This window comes from Poecile atricapillus, chromosome 5 (assembly GCF_030490865.1).
Source record: "Poecile atricapillus isolate bPoeAtr1 chromosome 5, bPoeAtr1.hap1, whole genome shotgun sequence".
NCBI classification, from domain to species: domain Eukaryota; kingdom Metazoa; phylum Chordata; class Aves; order Passeriformes; family Paridae; genus Poecile; species Poecile atricapillus.
This window is the reverse complement of record NC_081253.1, coordinates 11,339,209-11,360,018: the sequence shown is the minus strand read 5'-3', so window position 1 is coordinate 11,360,018 and position 20,810 is coordinate 11,339,209. Positions and strand designations below refer to the sequence as shown.

Sequence of the window (20,810 nt, the reverse complement as noted above, 5' to 3'; positions counted from 1 at the left end):
GACAGAGCTGATGGTCCATATGGTGACATTGGCTCAGAGTTTATGGGTCAGGATTAAAGGGAGGGCAGAGACTGGTGACATAGTAGGGGTCTGTTTCAGACTGCCAAAACAGGAAGACTGAGCTGATAACATCCTCTACAGATAGGAACGGCCTCACGTTCACAAGTCTTGGTCCTCATGGGGGACTTCAACCACCCCAATACCTGTTAGTGGGACAACACAGAGGGGACAGGCAATCCAGGAGCTTCCCAGAATGCACTGCTGATTCCCTTCTCCAAGACACAGACAACCAACAAACCAACAAGGAGAGGTGCAATGCTGGACCTTGTCCTCATCCACAAGGAGGGGCTGGTGGGGAATGTGAAGTCCAAGGGCAGCCCTGGCTGCAATAACTATGGAATGGTGGAATCCAGGGTGGCAAGGAGGGTGCACAGCAAGCTGATGTCCACTACTCTGGACTTCAGGAGAGCAGACTGGCTTCTTCAGGGACCTGCTTGGTGGGGTACCCTGGGATAAAGCCCTGGAGGGCCAAAGAAAGCTGCTTAATATTCAAGAATCACGTTCTCCAAGCTCAGGAACAATGCATCCTAACAAAAAGGAAGTCAGGCTAAACCACCAGGAAGCCTTCATGGATGAACAAAGAGCTCCTGGACAAACTCAAACAAAAGAAAACCTACGGAAGGTAGATGCAAGGACAGGTAGTCTGGGAGGAATACAGAGAAAGCACCCAGCCTTCCTCGCATTTTCAAAATTTCCTATTGGTGTCTTGGTTTGTCCAGGACACATCTTTATTTCAAAGCACATTACCTGATAAAATGTTTTGCTATAAAATCCCAGGCTTTTACAATGGCCAGATTCTTTATGCATCTCAGTGTGAATAAGAACTGAAAAGTCAAAGGTCATGAACTTATTTTTAAAGTGATACAAATTACAAAATACCTTAATTTACAATTGCAGTATTTAAATCCTATTTGAAACACCACAATCAATAGCATCCAACTGTTGATGTACAGGAAGGGATTCTTACTAGATAAAATGCACTAAAATAAGGCCTTGGTCTTTTTCAGTCTTTTTAATATGCTTTCCTTCCTTAGAAACATACACAAGTGAGTGCATAGTCTTAGATATTAGTCTGGTTGAATGTGAAAATTCTTGTGCTTGTTACCTAAAAGGATTTCCTTCCTCCAATAAAAAGAGTTTCCAGTTCTGTGTTTATGGCATCGTCAGGAATTACATCATCCTCTGTAAACTCATCTCCAAGCTTCCTCCACCATGGCAAGCGAGAGTATTTTAGCATAGTGTTGTGGGTCTGTCTTGCCTTGGTAGCTACAGGGATTGATCGACTCATAAAGGTACCAATGTCTTTTTCTGTGGTCTCTGCTAAATCTGGAGCATCTACAAGAACAAGGAGAAGAGTTTTCTGTATTTTGTTGTGGTTTTATGAGTACTGAAAAAAAAAAAAAAAAAAGAAAAAAAAAATAGGAACACTACCCTCCCACTTCCCACTGTCCTAGGTCGCTCCTTTCCCTGTACTGGCATTGCAATTTTATGACATGATAAATCATAAATCTTATTGGTGAGACAATCCAAATAAAGGCTAATCTGAAAAAAATAAATACATAATAGGGTAGAAAGAAGAAAGGGAAAAGATGGACTACTTCTTTCAGGTGCAGTGGTGGCATCTACCAAAACGATTTCTTGTGGAAGTATAACCTCAGAGGATCTCCTGGTCACTACTGTGGATCAGCGCTCCTGGTGCAGGGTGACATCAGCACACTGCTCTGGTGCAGCAGCACTGTGGTTTCCCTGCTTGGGGGACCCAGCACAGTGTAATAGTGTGCTGCTGATTTGCCTGCTCAGAGAGTGATGAGCTGCAGTGACACAGCACGTGACAGACTAAATAATGGAATTCACTAACTTGATGAATTCTGCCCGGCTTGGGTGCTCTCTGGTGGCTGCAGCTTGCTACTCTTGCTCTTTCATGCAGCCACTTGTCTGGAATTAAGATAGCACAGTAGTGAATTCTGTTTCACTAAAAGCCAGGCCAGAGAAAGTGGAAACATGGAATTTGCAGCTCAGAGATTTCCCTCTTTATCTGGAAGGGGTGAGAGTGTTTTAGCCAGCAGCTTACTTACAACACAAGAAAATAAACCAAAGCAAAACAAATGTGAATAGGGTGAATAGGTTGCATGAGACCCCTTTTTAAGAAATTCTAACGCCTGTTACAGGGCAATTGCTTTTCTTGTGAACATATCAGAGACTTTTATCAGAAGAATAAGATGCTCCTTGAAAAACAGGTGTTTATCCTTAACCTACAGCAGCACTTGGATAATCTCTAACAAAGCCTGGATCTCAAGATATGGCATATGGCAAAGGAAGAAAGATATTTCAGTTTTGAAATAAGGCTTTACCACTGCTCACTCTAATTTTCCCTCTAAATTGGTTTAATCCAAATGGTAATCAAAGCCATGGGCAGAGCAGTCACATACTCATTAGCAGCTCCACATCGGTGTTGACCTGAGCCAGTAAAGCCTCTCTCCGCTGTGCTGCTCTCTGATCCAGCCTGCTCCTCAACAGGAACTGTGCCAACTTTGTCTGAGCCTGCATATGCAATTCTTTACTCGTTTCTTCTGACATTTGGGAAGCCTGGAGGAAAATAAATTTGTTACTGTTAGAAGCTGGGTATTTTAAAACTTCTGGGGGCAGAATAATGCCTAAACAAGGAATGCAAATGCTGTTCATAATTGTTAACTTCATAATTTTGCTTCCTCTGCAACTCTCTTCAAAATTATCCATCATCGTGTATATAAATTTTCCAATTACAGTTTGCTTTGACACTTTTTATTAGATTAATGGTTAAATCCCCAATATCCTAGTGCCTTGCTGTCAAACAAGCAGGGTTAATACATACATACCTTAAATGGCTTATCTTGATCATAATTTATGAAGCTGAATCTATTTCATCCCCACAGTATTTTATGTTGCATCATTAATGCAAATTATGAAATGACTAAGAAACAGACCGGATGCAATTTGATGTAGTCATCCACCTTCTGCTGCAAAGCTAGTCTCTGCTCATCAGTCAGTCCCTTGGGTCCTTTCCAAGGAGAGAGAGGTCTCCTCCTTCTTCTTTTCTCCAAGAATTTACAAGCCTTTGTAAGGAACATATGAGAATATGACAATCACAGAGAGGAAGTTTGTCTTCCCGCTTTGTTTGTAAACAATCAGTGAAAGTGTTTCCGTACTACATCTGTTAAAGTCTAAAAGAAGCTATGATGTTGAAAAGACAACATACAAGGTCAGCATGAACACTACAGAGTAAGTAACAATACTCATAATAAGTTACTGACTCATCTGTAGTATGATGACATTCCAATGCTCAGTTTCAAAGAAGCAGCTTTTATATTTCAGTTATAGCTTTGTAGCCTATACAACGTTTAACCCTTTAAAGCAACTTGTGGCTCTAGACTATCACCCCTGGATAACTTTTTAATAAATTATGGCTACATTAACAGTAAGAGAATAAACAGAGTTTTATGAGGCTTCACAATAATCCTATCTACTGTTCGAACGAAGTATAAATACTTACTGCTCTCTGGATGATGATAGCTGCCTTATATTCCTTAAGAGATTGTTTCTGCTGATGAAAAATTCTTCTTGCTCTATGCCCTCGCCAGAATCTCTGGATAGTTAATGCTGACTTCTCCTCCATTTCCTGCATGTATTTATTCACCTGACCTACAAAGATAACAAAAATCCACATTTACAAGCCTGTGGGTTAGGTTCTTTTAAAAATTTACATTGTTAATCCTCAGACTAGATAGTAAAAAAAAAGGCTTGGGTGCTCTCAGTTAAAAGCCCCTCTTCCCCAAGGTCTCCTAGCTGTGGGTCAGGTCTTGCAGATCATAGCTGCAATGGAGCTTTGTAACACAAGAAAACTCTCTCCCTTTCTCCTGCACCATTTTGAATGCAGCAGATCTTGATCAGTAGTTACTAAACCCTGGGGGAATTAGCACATTCTCTTTCAGATAATTGGGTCAGGAGAAGAGACAGTAAGACGACAGTGCAAACAGACATGCAAGATTGGGAAATAGATTTGGGGAAATTGTTCCTAACGAGACCCAGACACTTCAATCTTCTGCTATAGTTTAATATAAATCATACTGGCATGGACAACTTCCAGTAAGGCCAGCTGTCGTTCATGGAAGAGTCTCATAGCCCTCTGTCTCTGAAGTTGCATTTGCAGTTTTAGAGCTTCATCTTCCTTCTGTTTCGTTAAATGCTGCAGCTCCTGTTCCCTTTTAGCTCTGCAACACACAAATACATTAACAATTACCTTAATTTGTACATTTCTTTAAAGTATCTCTCTTTTTCTTTGTGTTAGGTCCAGCATCGAGAAAGAGAATCCACAAAACATTCTGTTATGCCAGCTGTTGGCTGCAGAATGACACCAAGCAATGAGAAGTCTCCTGCAAGCTAACAAATTACCATACTATCTATAGCCACAAAAAACTCTGAACCACTCTACAAAATCAAAGTATAAATCTTTACTTAGGATAAAGTTCTAAGGACTCTGAAGGGAATGATGCTTCATGTGGGACATTCACAGCCAGAATGGACTGGAACAACAGTTTTGATTCAATCATCTGTTGAAGAGGTAAAGCAACATTAGCCATCTGCTCCAGTATGCACCTTTTCCAGTTCATCCATCAGCATGCATGGCACCTGCTTCCCACAATACATATAATTATTTTTGTACTGACTGCAAGAGTAGATCAGAATGTTGGCTGCCAAGACTCACTTCTTAATTTTGGAGGGATTTTTTTTCTCCAGGAAATACAGACTGACACATTTGGTCTATCAGCTTTGTTAGAGAACACTAGGAAAAAATTTTCTTGCAAATTCTTTCTGATCTGTTCTAGATTTAATGTTAGGGTGTTGCTCTGCTGTGCACTGAAAAACCTGCAGCAGAAGTTTCACAGATGAGACAACTGAAAACTCTGCAACTGGCCCTGGAGCGTTTAAGCTAGTAACAACATGTACATCAATGAAATACACAGCAACGTATCAATATAGAGACTAACATAAAATACTTAATATACTGATGTATCAATACTAATAATTACTGAGACCACTTGGCCATGATCTCAGTGAGGTATGAGGAGGTGTGAGCTAAAGCTCCCCCTCCCTTCACTGCCTCTCCTCATCCCAATGGACCCAATCTCTTCAGCAGCTTAAGACCTGAGAGTGTACAACAAGGTAATAATGGGACTTCTCTGCTCCTGTTGCAGCAAAATCACTTCTCCACTCAGGATCTGAATACCCTCACTGGGACACAGCCCAGAGTTCTGCTCTCCTCTAGCACTTTCCTGGGGACAATGAAAGAAGTGCTTTAAGCACTAGGGAAGAAAACCAATGGACAGAGCGGGGGTATGCCGGAGGAGGAAAATGTCCACAGACTAGAATTAATGTCCAGAAATTCTGCTATTGCTGCATGGCACATACCTTTAGACTCACAGTCCTAATGACCTGTTTGTGTTTCCCATCACTTGTATAAACTGAACTATAATTTTTCTACCAACCATACTTTCTCTTTAGTCTTTAAAGCTGATTTGGGAGAGATTAGGATGGAAGCTGTTGCGTAAAAGAAATATTCTGGATTTAAAGATCTGACCTTAACAGATAAAAAAGCCTCCACGACAATTTGACAGACCATAATCCTTCTACAACTGTAATGCAGACTTGAGGTGTGCCCACATCTACCTAAAGACACAGCTCATGATACATCTGATTATATCAGAATGGTTTCAAGGAAACTAAAGGTTTTCAGCCCACACATTTCTGCAAATTAGAGCTGTAAATTTTTACATTTTTAATTCAGGTAATTAATATTTTAATCCAAATATTATATTTCTAAGGAAAATGAAGTCACAGGATCAAACAAGAGTTTTGATCATATTTTACTGAGAAAACTCCTTTATCAAGAAATTATATATTTTGCCCATGAATTTTTATCAGCTTCAGTAGGTTGAAAACTACAAAAACATTTAATGAACTTCTCAGATGCACTTCTGTGAAACCAAGAGTGTCTGTCAGGTTTAAATGATTTAAATGATTTAAATGATTCTTTCATATGTACTCTGCAAAACACATTCATCCTCTGTTTCTCCTAATGATAAGATATATTTGCTTGCACAAGACCACACTGTGACAGGGAACTGCCTCTGAACTAAAGTAAAACATACACAGAGTAAGATCTGAGCTTCCTTCTGCAGTTCATGGCACAGAGCAGCCTCCCTCTGGTCATCTCTTTAGGAAAGTAAAATGGTTTCCTTTTTGATGCATTATTAATAATAATTTTTGCCATTTTAAACGTCCTACAATTAGCCATGAAATAGTGAAGTAGCTTCAAGGAGAGAGACTACAGGCTTTAACATTCACTGAGGAGACATTTCTGAAACCACAGTTTCAAAAGTTTATAACTTGCAGAGTTTAAGATGTTCCTCTGCAGCTGCAGGTGAGCAAAGTTTGGAGTTTCAATCTTAGCAGTATTTAACCACACTTGTTCTAAAATAAATCTGTGAACATAACCAGAACCTGAGTGCTAAAAATTAAAAAGTCATCTTAAAAGCTCTTCTGAAGTAATGTTTACAGTATTCCAAACACTGTTTTTCAGTGTAATGTTTTGACGTAGACAGAAGAAAACCAACACTGGCACTGTACAGTTACTGTATTTGCTCAGTACTCTGGGACTGAGTGAGCAATGAACACACATTAACTGTAAGGATATTAATAAGTTTCCATTCCTCTCAATATTAAACAAACACTTTCAAAAGTCCATTTAAATGACTCGAGAACTACTTAAAAGGCACACACTAATGCCTACAATATTGAAAATATGACACAAGGGAGTCAAGCAGCTTGGTGATTCCTGATAGTCTCATCATCTTTTCCCTGTTGCTTTTCCATGTTATGTCTTAGCCCATCATCCAAATTTTCTGGGCTATAAGTTTGGCTTGCAGGCTTGCAAGATGCCTTATGAGGGAAGGAATATTGGCTTCAAGTGTATGGTGGATAAAAAAGGAGTGACAAGGATGTCTGACTGCAGCACCTAAGTGCAGTGACCAGTGGCTCTCAACAGACACATACATTGCTTGCCCCTGCAAATCTTTCAGAATTTAAAGATTACACCTTAGATAGTCTAATAGGCAATTAAGGCCAGTCTAGACAATAAAGTACAGTTGTTTGCTTTGTATTACTTTGGTCACAATGCAAAGTGATTTGACAGTGATTTAAAAAAATCTACTTTTGACACAGTAATGATCAATGTGCAAAAAAAGTTTGAAAAAACTTGCTGTGGAGTCTGCACTTTAGATCTCTTAACCTATGTTAAGTTTAAACTAAATTTCTCAAAACAGCCTAACATGTGCTAACATTACTGCTGCAATCTAATTCAAGTGACACAAGCATTATTTACATAGCTTCCTTCTTTGCTGCTCGAAGGCAGAGGATACTATATCTAGGTCACTGAAGTAACTCTATTGAGAGCCAAAGATTTAAAAATTAATGAAGAACAAGGTCTTGTAAGCACTACACTGAGAAAGCACTATGGGCCTTGGTTTCCACAGCACTCTGGCATGAAGAAGCTCCATGATAGCTCCAATATAATTTACAAAGCAATTTTGTGTCAAATTAACTGTGAACCAGTTAACTGTCCTACCACCAGTACATCATCTTCTAGTGCTATTTAGGGCAATCCCATGCCACACTTTCAGTTTTCCATATGCCACAAATTTTTACAGAAAACATGAAAGCACCACAGAAGTAAGTTTTTTTCATGGAGCAGTCTGGCATCTGGGAAAGGGACAGTTGGAGCTTTTGGCACCAGAAATGGCAGTTTGGAACCACTGAAAAAGCACATTGTTTGGATGTTTCTGCAAAAAAGTCTGTAGTGAAAATGCTCACACTGGCATTACATTATCTTTCTGTTTGAGAAGTAACAGCTGACTGGAAAAAGGCATCTTCAAGATGAAGGGACACTTGGTCAATCCAAACCTAGGGCCTGGGACATAGGAACAAATTCTCAGGGAAGCTATATCCAGGAAGGACAGGAAGGTGAATGTGAATAGCCAGCATAGAATTATCACAGGAAAATCATGTTTGACCAGCTTGACTGCATTCTGTGATGACTGGCTCTGTGGATGAGGGGAAAGCAGTGGATGTCATTTTCCTCGACTTTACCAAGGCTGTCATCACGGCCTCCCACGCAGGGCAGGGCTGACACTCCGAGAAACCTCCACAGAAATGGTTCAATAAAAACCACATGAAGTTCAAATGGGAAATTCTACAGCTGGTACTAAATAACCTCACGAACCAGCACAGACTGGGTACCAACTACCCGGACAGCAACTCCAATGAAAAGAGGGGACAGGCTGGACATGAGCCAGGAATGAGCCCTTGCAGGAACAAAGGCTACAGATTACTGGGAAGATTATTTGGCTTTACTTGGCACAGTTGGAGCATTGGTCACACTCTACTGGGACCCCCAATGGAAGAGCAATGCTGACAAATGGGAGGGATAGAGACTGTCCAGAGACAATTAGGGCCATGAAACATAGGACAGATAAGGACAGGCAAGGTGAGTCTAGCCTAAAAGAAGGCAAATCTGTCTCTCACTACCTAAAGAAGTGTTATAGAACAGGCACAGCCAGATTCATGGGGGTGCTCAGGAAAAGGACAAGAGGCAGCGATAAAGAGTGCAACAAGGAAATGGATCAAATGAGATGGTAGAATCTCCATCCTTCGAGACCTCTAAAACTGGATGTGGCCCTGAGCATCCAGATCCCATTTTGAGGTGGGGGCCTATTTCAAACAGGACATTGAATTAGATGACCTGAATGTTTCCTCTTCCTTTGTGACTTGAGAAAACCCAGCCCAACCCAAACCTTCATACTAGATCCTATTCTTCACTGTTTTTCATAAAGTCATACTGTTTACCTGAAGCTTCTCTGTAAAGTGATCACTGCTTGGGGTAGTTTTTTCAGCCTTTTCCTTGTCTGAAATCCCCGCCATGCTGCCTGAATTATACAAGCTGCTTGATGCTGCTTCTGAAATTAATAAAACAGTTGGTAGAATATTTTCAATGCATATAAAAATACTTTATTACTGCTTGCATAATTGGATAATCTTCACATTTGGCCAAACCCCATCAGTTTTCAAATGGATCAGATTTGGGAATTTAAGGTCTTACAATTGTTATTATCATAAACTTTATACTTGGCCCAAAAGCAGCTAATCTGATCACATGTATTGATGCTCTCTGTGGTAAACAAACGAATCTACAGCACAAATATATAAATATAAAACAATATTAGAAATTTGTATTTAAATCACCTGAAGCACTATCAAATGGTGATTCAATCAAAATTACTACAATAGAGAGGACAGAAAGACAAGTTCAGAAAAAGAGCAGCAGGAAAAATGTTACATATGCAGTATGATCAGAAGTCACTGAAATGCAAACATGAAAAAAAATCAGTTATATTCTTAAATGCATTTAAAAAAAAACCACAAACAAACTGAATCACCAAACACCCTGCTCTGTTGAAGATGAAAGCAGGTCTCTGCAAACATAACTTATTTTCATTGAAGTATTGTCTCTGAGAAACCTGCATGTAATTTTATTTTTAAGATGCTCATGAAACACACATTGTCTCTTTTATTGGGAACACAGTCCAGGTGGTGTTCTTACTGCACATTTTCTGTATATGACTTAGTTCTATATAAATGCTGCCTAGAATCCAGACATCTAAATTTGTAACACTGATGTGAGAAAAGCAGATGCAGTTATTTTAATTGAATAGTTAACAAAAAAAAAATTAATTATTTTCCCCTATAGTTATATTGAAATCTACGGTAAATCTGCACAGAAAGTCAATCTCTTGAGTCACAGTCCCATATCTTAATGACTGAGCAATTTCTTGATGTTTAAAAAAAACCACAATAAAATAAATTCAAAAAGGCAATTAAAAATTAATTAACATAGTGAAAAAATAACACAGGTTTTCAAAAGTGTCTACAAAGTGATATAGTAAATCCATTCTAAACATACACAAATCACATGTAAATAGGATTTCACATCTGAAAGTCACATTACACTTCATCACCTGCATTTCTCCTTTTCCACTGGTTTGTTCCAAATACAGCAGGTCCAAGAGTTGATTGACCTCCCTGTCAAATCCTTTGCCAGTCCACTGTTTACTTAAAAGCCCTTTTAATCCTAAGATAAAAAGAAGCCAATTCACTAACATGAATTTTTCTTTTCAGGCTTTCAAAGTTACAAACTGCGAATCAACAAGTCAAATCTATGTGCAAAGGAGTGTGAGAGCGGAAGATCATCAGCCATCTTTGAGTGTCAATGCATAATCTTATCAAAGAATTTCTGGTGCTCCAACTATCACAGAGAAGTATTACCCAGTGATTTTGTATGTCCAAGTCAGTATTGTGTTTTTATCACTGACAGTCCAATTACCAATGTACTTTCAGTACATTGTAAGGTGCTAAAGAGAATTAGCAACACACAGTGCTGGGTGTTGTTATTATATATTCTTTTCATATTTTCCAAATAAAATTTATTTCTTTCTAATTGGAATTGTTTAATGTCTTACCTGCACAGCATAGTTTAACTGTGAGTGCATGTGCATCCAATCCATGAGACAAAAGAGCTTTTTGGGTTTGCAGTAGCTAAAAAGCACCCTTGTGCTCCCGCAACAACACACACCCCCCCCATGCAAGTAGACAGTAATGTGTGCTAACATGTTTGTATCAGACAAATCCTAGAGCCCAAGAGCTCTGCAGGGAGTTGGAGGGAAGAGGAAGGAAGGTAGGAAATATGTGTGTGTTTGCCTCCTGACGAACTGCCGATTCAAGTCACTTTTCCATCTTCAAAACATTGTCCATAAGCATATTCATACACTGGGCAACTCCAACACTGACATGTACTTACAGGATCGGAGCACACAGAAATGGCACCTCTGTGGCACTACACACACCATTTGAGAAAAACAATGACAGTTAAACAACAATGACAGTTAAACACTTCAGGAGAGAGACAGGCAGGACTCTAAATGGAATCAGTGAGTGCCCCAAGGCTGCCTGAGCCCTGCAAAAGCAGGGAGCCAGGCTACACAAAACTGCTCCCTCACAGAAGTGCTGCAGGTCTGACAACCACTTGCCAGTCTCTGTACAGACTACACAGCCATATGCACCTTTTGGCCACAGACAGGGAGTACCTCCAATGTGCCTCACAGATGTGTCAACCCATGCAGGACAAAAGGCCAGGACCTCTGGGAAACCTGACATAGGGACTGTGCTGGTCTTGGAATTGCCCTCACCTCCAGCAGGCTGCTTTTGCTGGCAAAGCTCACACCAAAGCACCTCACACTGCCAACATCTCTGAGCCACTGTGAAGCCAAGGGGCTTCAGTGAGATGGCCAGATGGTGAAAATGCTGTAATGCTTTCTTTGTTGCTTTTATTCCTTAAAGTCTCTAAAGGATTCCAAAGCCTGAGTTAAAACTAAAAGAAGGATTCTAACTTAAAAAAAAAAAAAAAGGTAGAGATAAAAAGCAATTCTTTTTTCTTAGTGGAAAGAGGAAACATGCACAGGAGAGAGATGAAGAGTTTCTAAATGACTGTGGCATACTGTGATTCTAGAGCAAAAGAAAGCATCCTTTGATGGAGATCTGTACCTCTTCAGACAAGCCAGCATTCTACAGCTGGGATGATCAGACTATCATGGCAGCTTCCCAAGAATCTACAATGTGATACCAGCCTTAGGCACACTATACTTAATTCCATACCACGGAATCCCTCCTCAATTCTGTAGGCAAAGGGGTGGGAAAAGCCGTTCATGTGGTCCAGAAATTTTTCTGGCTGGTACTGTATAATGAGTAGCCAGCAGAAGTGCAAAAATTTGGAATAGGACATTTTTGCCTTGCGTTCCCTCTTTTTACTGTCCTTGTCCTCAAAGGACTGAGGCTGCTCACAAGTACTTTTGACCAACGATAACATCTAGAACATAGAAGACATGGCAAACACTATGCCTGTTCCTTAGTCTCTATGGGCATGATAGAATACAAAGAGGTTTCCTGGAGCTCCATGCTAGGCTAGAGACAGAAACATTAAATGGGACACCTCATTAAAGAATGAATAACATAAAACAAATTATACACATACTCAGCCTCATCATCTGAAGGCATCAAGACAAAACGATAAACTAATTTCATGAATTCTTAGGGAGAGTTCATTCCCATTACTTGGATATCAAATGACAGTCAGCTCCTGGATAACTAAACAGCCCTCTATCAGATGAGCAGACCTGTAACAGCCAGGGTCAGCAGTTCACTCTAAGTAAAACCTTCATGCTCTGGACTAGTGAGCCTTAGCACTGTGGCAGAGTTCTCTGACTGTGGCAGTTCCCACACCCTGCCAGTGGATCCCTCAATAACCAGCCTGCACAGGGAAACAGAAAGAAGTAAAAGCCCATCAGGTTGGAAGTGACAAAAAAGAGCTTTAAAAGACAAGTTGTCACATTCTAAGTCCTCAGTACACAGAAGAAAATAAATCTAAGAAACAGAAAGAGGTGCAGTACCTTAAACTGCAATGAAAATGAATAGAAGGAAATGAAAAACCACAAAGCAACATGGCCCTGCAGTTTCCATCGGTACTGAAGAGTTATTGAACCACAATAGGAAACCTTTGTCTTTTTATTTTCATATGGAATCTAAGAGGAGGTTCAGTGATTGCATGCTTACAAACCTTTGTAGCGAGCTGTGAATAACTGCACAAGCTGTTTGCAAAATTTTGCCACCAACAACAGCAGTTTTGTGGCAGCACTTCCTACAGCAGGATTGGTGGTAGAGGAAAGCTTATAAACAAGTTCATCCAAAACAGAGTGAAGGGTCTCTTCTTCAACTTGAAGCAAGACAGAACTTTAAAAAGAATAAAGAAAGAAAAGGGGAGTGGGACAGAACAGAATTGTTAATTGAAAAATGTGAGCTTTTCAACAGTGACTTATTTTTAGCTATGTCATGCTATATACAGCAAGCCAAGATACCCAGCTAGCTGGACCAGGAATCTGATCCAGGCAGTACAACTGTTTCAACCAACCAATTGCAACTCTCTCAATTTAAGATTAAACCCCTAGCTTTTTAATGTTTTCTATTTCTACTACAAAGACTAGGGAAAAAAACAAACCCAAATAATGTAACACAACAATGCTTGCATATGAAAAGATTTTATTTTACCAAGCAGTAATGAACTACCTTTTATATTTATTATTAAGAAAAATAATGATACGAAAACTAACCTATTGATCCTCAAAATATTGTGTAACACAGACATCATTATAATTGCTGTTTCAACATCATCTGTTATTAACAACTGCAGGAAGCGATCATTTTGTAGTACTGCAAAAAAACCCAAAAACAAGCAAACAAGAAATCATGCAATCAGAACCAGACTTGAAAACACCATAAACCACATAAACTTCATCATAAACCATAGCAAGTAAAACCAGACACTGTTTCTGAAACAAACTCCCTCATTTATAATTTTTACACTGAAATTTACTGAGATAACTAAACTACTTCAACCTCCAAAAAACATGCTGAATCCTCTTTTTTCTGCATTTGGACATCCCTCAGGCACTGACGTTGCAAGGGAATTAAAGCTTTATACTCCTTTATGTTACAAAAGTACCCTTTTCTTAAAACAATTGTGGAATTAACACTGGAACAACAATACCCAAACTGAAGGACCTCAACCTTGACAGTTTGTTTACCCCAGGTTATTTAATGCAAGTCTACTGATGTCATTAAAGTACCATCTTTTTTATCCCAGTGTATCACTGGCTACGTGTTCAGTAATTTTTCTGACCATGTGTGTTTTCAGTTACACATCTTATGATCCTTAGGGTTCTGTCCAATACTAGAAACAAAACTAAATTCTGCTTTTAAAAGTCAGTGTGATTAGCATTAGTTTAAATGAAAGCTTATTTTGGTCACAAATATATAGTGAAGTTTGTTAAATATTTGTAAAATTTCCTGTCATGGAAAAAACTTTAGAAATCTGTCTCAAATTCTATCTACTCATCAGGACTAGGAATAGATTCTAGTCAAATTTTGGCATATTTTGATCACACAGAGGAGAAGACCAATTGTCTCTTATTGGAAAAACCCACAATTTTTAAAAGTTATAGACTTACAAACAGAAATGATGGGATGACACTTTAAATATTTATCTCTGAAAGATTAGAAAGGGAACGGTTGAGTATCTCCCTTTAGTGGATGTTTGCCATTTTAGATATTGCTGTTGAGGTGACTACTTAAAGAGACTGATTTACCATCTACTCTAATCTAGAAGACTAAGTGGAGATTAGCTTAAGAGTAAATTTTGATACTTGTAGTTGCAATAAATGTTCAGGTGTTCTGTGGGTTGACATTTTCCTTACCACATGCTGCTAGTTGAATATGCCCACCGAACAGCCAGCAGATGGCATCAGTTACTACTTGGAACCAATGTAAAAAGTCTTGTTTTTCTCTATCCTAAACAAAAGAGAAGTAGGTAAAAACGTGTATGATCTTCACTAAGGACTCCATCTTGATGTCATGGGAAAGTTTGCATGCCTCAGGAATTTGGAAACCAAACTCCACCAAATTTCCAAATGAGGTTGGTGAAACTGTAGGAACCAGTAAAAAAAAAACCCCAGCTTGTGAGACCTCTGAGGTCAGAGGTCAATCAAGAAGATCTGAACATACTAAAAAAATAAAAGCACCCATTTGGGAAAAAAAATCACAACAAGGCGAGAGAAATCTTGTTTACTCCTTAAAAATATTTCATACTATAGGAGGGATAAGACAAGTAATAGCTCAGCAAATATGCATCACAGATTTAATGCACTAAGTGGGAAATATATTACTTTAAAGAAGAGGGGGAAAATTAAAAAAGGTACCAAGTGGCCAAGGACATAGTCAAAATGAAAAAGGTTCCTGATAACTGGTATGGTGAAGCTTCAGAAGAACCTCCTAGTTGGAGGTCTGTGAGCAAACACCAAACCACTATAAAGCTGAAATTTGATCTGTTTGCCAAACAGACTACATCAAGTGCTTGCCTGTGATAGCACTGGACTGGAAAAAAACATAGAGTCAATCACAGAATGGTAGGGTTGGAAAGGACCTAAAGTCCATCTTGTTCCAGCACCACTGCCATGTGCTGGGACATCTTCCAGTAGACAAGTTTTCTCAGAGCTTCATGGAGCCTGGCTTTGAATGCTTCCACAGATGGAGAATACACAGATTCCCTAGACTGTGTGTCCCAGTATTTTACCACCCTGATAGCACAAAATTTCTTCCCAACACTAAATTTAAACCTCCCTCTTTCAGTGTAAAGCCATCACCCCTTATCCTGTCACTACATGCCCTGCTAAAAAGTCCCTCTCCAGCTTTCTTTTAGCCCCTTTAGGCACTGGAGGGGGTGATATAAGCACTCCTCAGAGACTTCTCTTCTTCATGCTGCACAACCCCATCTCTCTCAGCCTTTCTTCACTGCAGAGGTGCTCCAGTGCTCCTCTATGACCAGTAGGAATTCAGGTTTTAACATATGAATACACATACAGATGCACTTTCCAGTCTGTACCCCAAGTGTAAGCCACAGACTACTAGAAATCTGGAATCTAGCTGTGTGGAACAGCGAAAGGGATTTTGACAGTATCACACTCCTGAAAAAAGTTGTTAAAAAGCACATGGTCATATATCCCACATTAATTGAACTTCCACAAATGAAACCTTGGGAAGCCTATTCCTAGACCCCTGCTGGAGCCCCAGCCCTCAGTCAAGGTTTAACTTTGTATTTGGTTCATACTGACAAGGAGAGATACAAAATAACAGCAATATGTTAAACTGTAATATAATCTGCTCTGTGTTTTGGCAATATGTCAGTTCCTGAAAGCTATTTCACTACTTCCCTTGACTTCAAAAACCTGTACAAAAAGCAAAAGAGAGAAGAATAAACTTCAAATCTCCACTGCTAGAGATTCTAGCAGAATCTGATTCTACCAAAATCTAGCAAAATCTGTGGATTTCCAGAATTCCACTGAGCAAGCATCAAGTCTGGGTGCCCAGTCACCTCTGAGACCATGAAGTTTAAAAGCCAAAGTACTAATTATAATGTAGACTGCATTTGCATTCAAAAGAAATCTTTGCCCACAAGCATGACTCAAGTAGTATGTAGGCTGAGACATAATAAGAAAGTATGGGGGAAATTACATATTGTGGATAAGAGTCTCCTGAGATGTCATTTAGGAAGCTTCCTTCTTAAGCACTAAATGCACTTCTCAAGTACTAGACTAAAAAAAACTATGTTACTGCATTGATGCTTTCTGAGAATTGATTGTCTGTGTTGTCTATCACAATACTTTGTAGGAAAACTTTGGCTAAGTGCAAGAAGCCAGTGAGCCAAGAAATGAGATCGTATGGAGAAATGGGGATATTAAAAGAAACTGTCAGAATCCAGGAAGTTGGTTATTTAAATTACTTGTGGGTTTTTGTTGGGGGTACTTTTCCTTCTGATTCTAGAACTCAGAAGTATGAAGGAAACTCTCTGAGAAAAACCCTTCTTCAGTGCAAAAAAAGAGGGAAATGTGAGAAAGTGTTTAAATCTATAAATTCATGAAGTCTGCTTTTGGCATTCTCCATGTGCAAGTTCAGAAGCAGTGAGCATTCCCTGATTTTTTTTGCCAAATATGCACTAGAAATTGAATGACAAAACAAACTTCAACAAATCTGATCTAAAATCCTAAGACTTCCTAAATAATTTTTTGTAAAGCTGAATAAAATTAGTGAGAACTAAGTAATTTTGAAGGCTGAATGATAATGATATGCAAAGTTACGACACTACCGTGACTGGGATGCTGTCTTTTGTAGGCTTTTTTTTTTTTCCTCTTATACTGCTCTAATTCTTCAGTCCTTCCTATAATTGCACTCCTTCCCTCTACCTTTAAAACTTATGAAAAGTAGTAGCCAAACTACCTAAACAGGCCTATGGTAACAGAGTGGCTTTGCACAAGTCACGAAGCAAACGCTGTACAATGACAAATTTCAGATTCAGAGCTCAGAGGCATAAGAAAAACTACTGCAATTTCTGGAAAATAAATTTTCATAATACCACGTTCCTAAAATAATATCCTACTTATCCAACACATGACCTCAGAAAGTTTGCAGGCATTCTCTGCTCTTTTAACTATGAAACTTAAATACCTTGATTGCTCGGATAAATCGTGCTTGCAAGCGTTTTCCCAAAACCAGCAGGCTGTCTATAGCTGAAGGAAGAAACTTCTTGTAAAATTCCTCAGAATCTTCTTTCACTTCTAGCCCTACACAACAATGGCTGAAATGGAGTTAAAAAAATAAAAAGAAAGAAAGAAAGAAAAAAGGGAAAAAAATCAACCTGAATAGTCAAAGGCCTGTTTGAACAACTTTGAATGAATGTCACGTCATTGGAGAAATGCTTCAGTGACATGGGACAATTCCCCCCTGAACAACAGCTCACTGCTGTGACTGGCTCCAAGGTGGCTGCCTCCAAGGAAGAGCAACCAGTCACAGGTTGGAGACTGTATTACTACTTATTACGGCATTTCTCAGTTAAAAACATATCAAAGGCACTTTCTCCTTTAGCCTCAGAGAATCTGTTCAGGCTTGTTCCATATTCTAGGGAAGGGCTCTGATGGTCATAAAGAAGAAAAAAAAAGGCAAAATAGAAAGGTAGAAAAAATACTGATAAAGAAAGCCCAATGACGAAGGAGGTACACATCAGGCGGTGAAAATATGTGTAAGAAATATACCACAAAACCTTCAGTGAGCCTGTCTACAACTTTTCTCAAACTGAGGAAGGCATGTGGGCTAGAAATCAGTTCCTCAGATCTCAGCTCTCTTATTTTACTCACTGCAACACGTCGGTTGTTTCTGGAAGACTTTTTACAAGAAACTGCATGCTTTACAACTGGTAAGTTATTTCAGTTCTGATTGCAGAATACCACTGATACCATTGCAACAAAAGAGTCTTCCTGACTTTTTATGAATTTTGCTTTCTGATATCTTATCTAGGCTATGTTAGCTTTTTGGGAATGCACACACATAAAGACGTCTACCAAAGCCCTTGGAAAACAAATTCTAGGCATGAAGCTGAGATTCATATAGCTACAAAAGGACATTTTTACAGCTAAAATAAATTTCAGTATTCTCTGCAACTGAAACAACTTACAGGGGATGATTTAAGTATCACACTACTCTGGTGATAACTCTTGCATCCCTTAGTGAAATTCCTCACATTAAAAATTCATACAGCAGATATGGCATAAATAAGAGATGGTCACATAATTACTTCATGCCTTAGAATTTTACTTCCTAGTTAAGCCAAAACTAAGTACAACTTGAGGAAAATTTGAAATGCATTATTTTTCCTGACATTTAAAATTGAGATTAGATCACTGGGGGTTTGAGTTTAAAGTTTTCTTATTTACAACACCATTCTCACAATATCACCACATCAGGTCATCTAGTCTGTATGAACTGTGTTGTCTACTATACTTAAAAACATAAATAGATACTTTGAATGGGTATATTAAATAAATATTTAAACACAGTCAAGCCAAGCAGTGAGTCAATCAGGCTGAAGATCTTTGCAAGATGAAATCTAAGCAAACAAAATAACAATTTTTAAATAACCACAATTCAAAATTATATAATTAATGGGTAAGAACTATTTCACTGGTGAGTACTGTTCACATAAAAAGGTAGAGCCAATACAAACCCTGTTCCCACCATACTGTTCCCCCAGCTCAGTGAAACACAATGCAAATGAATTAAACACGGCCAATTAGGCTATGCCTGACCCCTCTGCTCTTGACTGCTCCCTGCACTTTAACCCTGGCCTTTCCTGAACAACAAGCCTTGTTCTGGATGGGAGCCAATGTATTACAGCTTGAAAAGAGAAAGAGTAAGATGAAAGGACAGAAGGAAAACTGGAAGAAAACTTCTTAGCTTTGGTTGTTTTTTTTTACCTTAGTATCTCTGCTAGCTGGGCAGCAGTAGCCCAGGATCCATGCAGCTGAGAGTGGTCTCGCTTAAGGACCAGCAAGCAGTACTGAGTAAGACCATAATCATACAGATCTTGCTTAATTTTATTTGATTCTTCACATCCTAAGGAAGGACTACTTAAAATTCCTGTGGGAAGAAAGCAGGAGAGAGACAAAGAGGAACATAAGATTCTGATGTACAAGGTTTTTTTTCTTTTTCTAAAATGCAAGAAGAGTATATATACACAGAGCCAAGATCCAGGATTAAAGTAATTGTAAAAGTGCTAACAACAGCATGAAATATTTTGTCAGCAATTTTTGCTGCTACAGCTACAACTCATTTGTAAGATTATATGACAACTGGGAAGGATAGCTAAACTTAGGTTCCCATTTTCTCTACATATTTAGTAGCAAAACATACATTACCTGGGATATGAACCATTTGTATGAATTTCCTGGGCTAGATAAAACCACAACCACTGGGAAACATATAGCTTCCTTATAATTACATCCCAATTTAGAACAGGACCTGACTTGTTTCAACTGCTCCTATGAACAGTGGCTGTAGAGCAGGAGGAAAGACAGGGAAGTCACAAAGGAGCTCATGATTTTGTTTCTATGTTAAGATTTAAAAACTGAGTACTGACAACCACCCTGTCTCTCTGCCCAAAAAGGACTGGGAGAAATGATTTGGCGAAGTGTAAGATCCCTGCCTGTATCAGCAGGGAAAGGGCCCACATTATCAGAGTGACAGCTGAAAGGCAAAAAATTCTGTCCATTTGCTCCTCAGGTCCTCCTTATTTTTGCCAAGTCAAACGCCACTCTCCGGAAAAGCTGCTGTATCAACCTTTCTTACAGAGTTTCAGAAAAATCTTTTGTATTTAAGGAGGAAGACAGGAGAAGGACTGGCCATAGTTCACCAGCTCATCCTTTTATTTTAGGAACGGCATTAATTACCCTTTAACTTCAGCAGCAGCAGGGGGATGTCCTGTTCTGTGCTCTCAGTGATCTGAGCAGCCAAGGCCAGGACCTGGGGGTCCGTGGCTGCCATAAGGAACAGCCAGAGGCGCACAACACCATCGATTGCAGCCACCTTCCTTTTTATGTTAAGGCGCGGGGTCCTCACGCCACTATTTCATCCCAGCTCCTGAAACCACCAGCTGGAAGCTTCGGGCCGCAGGACTCCCCCTGAGAAAGGAAACAAACATGGAGGGAGCCCCACTCGCGCTCCCTCCCGAGGCCGCGGGCAGCTGGACCGGCTCTGCCGGCAGGGCGCACCTCCGGCCGGGCAGCCTGCGCGCGGCCCAACGGGGCGGGCAGCGGGAGCGGCCTCACCTCACCCAGGGCCGGGGAAAGGGCAGAGGGAGCGGTGCCCTCTCCCACCGGCGTCACCCGGTGCCCCCAGTGTCCCCGGGAACGGCGGCGCCGGTGCCGCGAAGCCCCCAGGCCGCGGGGCCCCCTCGGGGTGCTCGGAAGGGACCCACGCGCACCCCCGGCCCCTCTCACCGCCACGCGGGGGCTTCCCGACTGCGGGGGGAGGGAGGGAGGATTGCAACGGCGATCCCGCCGTTTCCAACGCGACGGCCCCCCCACGCCCCCCTCCCCTCACAGCTGTGTGGTCGCGGCCTGTCTCCGCCAACCAGCGCTGTCCCCTGCGGTAGGAGGGTTCATTTGCATATC

The 20,810-nt window shown here is 40.1% G+C and overlaps 1 protein-coding gene across 2 annotated transcripts; it reads right to left on the bottom strand.

The window, feature by feature from the left end:
- Window positions 1-625: 625 nt before the first annotated feature.
- IQCB1 (IQ motif containing B1) lies at window positions 626-20,803 on the bottom strand. Of its 2 annotated transcripts, none has more exons than XM_058839798.1 (14): window positions 20,466-20,803; window positions 20,088-20,318; window positions 19,116-19,278; window positions 17,314-17,443; window positions 14,511-14,604; window positions 13,368-13,467; window positions 12,818-12,990; window positions 10,167-10,279; window positions 8,998-9,107; window positions 4,165-4,307; window positions 3,590-3,738; window positions 3,024-3,152; window positions 2,490-2,646; window positions 626-1,395 (listed from the first exon to the last, which is right to left on the bottom strand). In XM_058839798.1, exons 2-14 carry the CDS (start codon window positions 20,179-20,181, stop codon window positions 1,166-1,168), a joined length of 1,785 nt encoding a protein of 594 aa, XP_058695781.1. In that variant the 5' UTR covers window positions 20,182-20,318; window positions 20,466-20,803; the 3' UTR covers window positions 626-1,165. The 2 variants fall into 2 exon arrangements, with proteins under 2 accessions (XP_058695781.1, XP_058695782.1); XM_058839799.1 differs by having other exon boundaries at window positions 20,637-20,801.
- Window positions 20,804-20,810: the final 7 nt, after the last annotated feature.

Excerpts from the sequence above, each read along its gene's own strand:
- IQCB1 (XM_058839798.1), bottom strand. The coding sequence starts at position 20,181 with ATGGCAGCCACGGACCCCCAGGTCCTGGCCTTGGCTGCTCAGATCACT. Across the intron at positions 17,444-19,115 it reads CAGCTAGCAGAGATACTAAG|CCATTGTTGTGTAGGGCTAG; the intron begins GTAAAAAAAAAC and ends ACTCCATTTCAG. Across the intron at positions 3,153-3,589 it reads CTATCATCATCCAGAGAGCA|GCTTGTAAATTCTTGGAGAA; the intron begins GTAAGTATTTAT and ends TTCCTTACAAAG.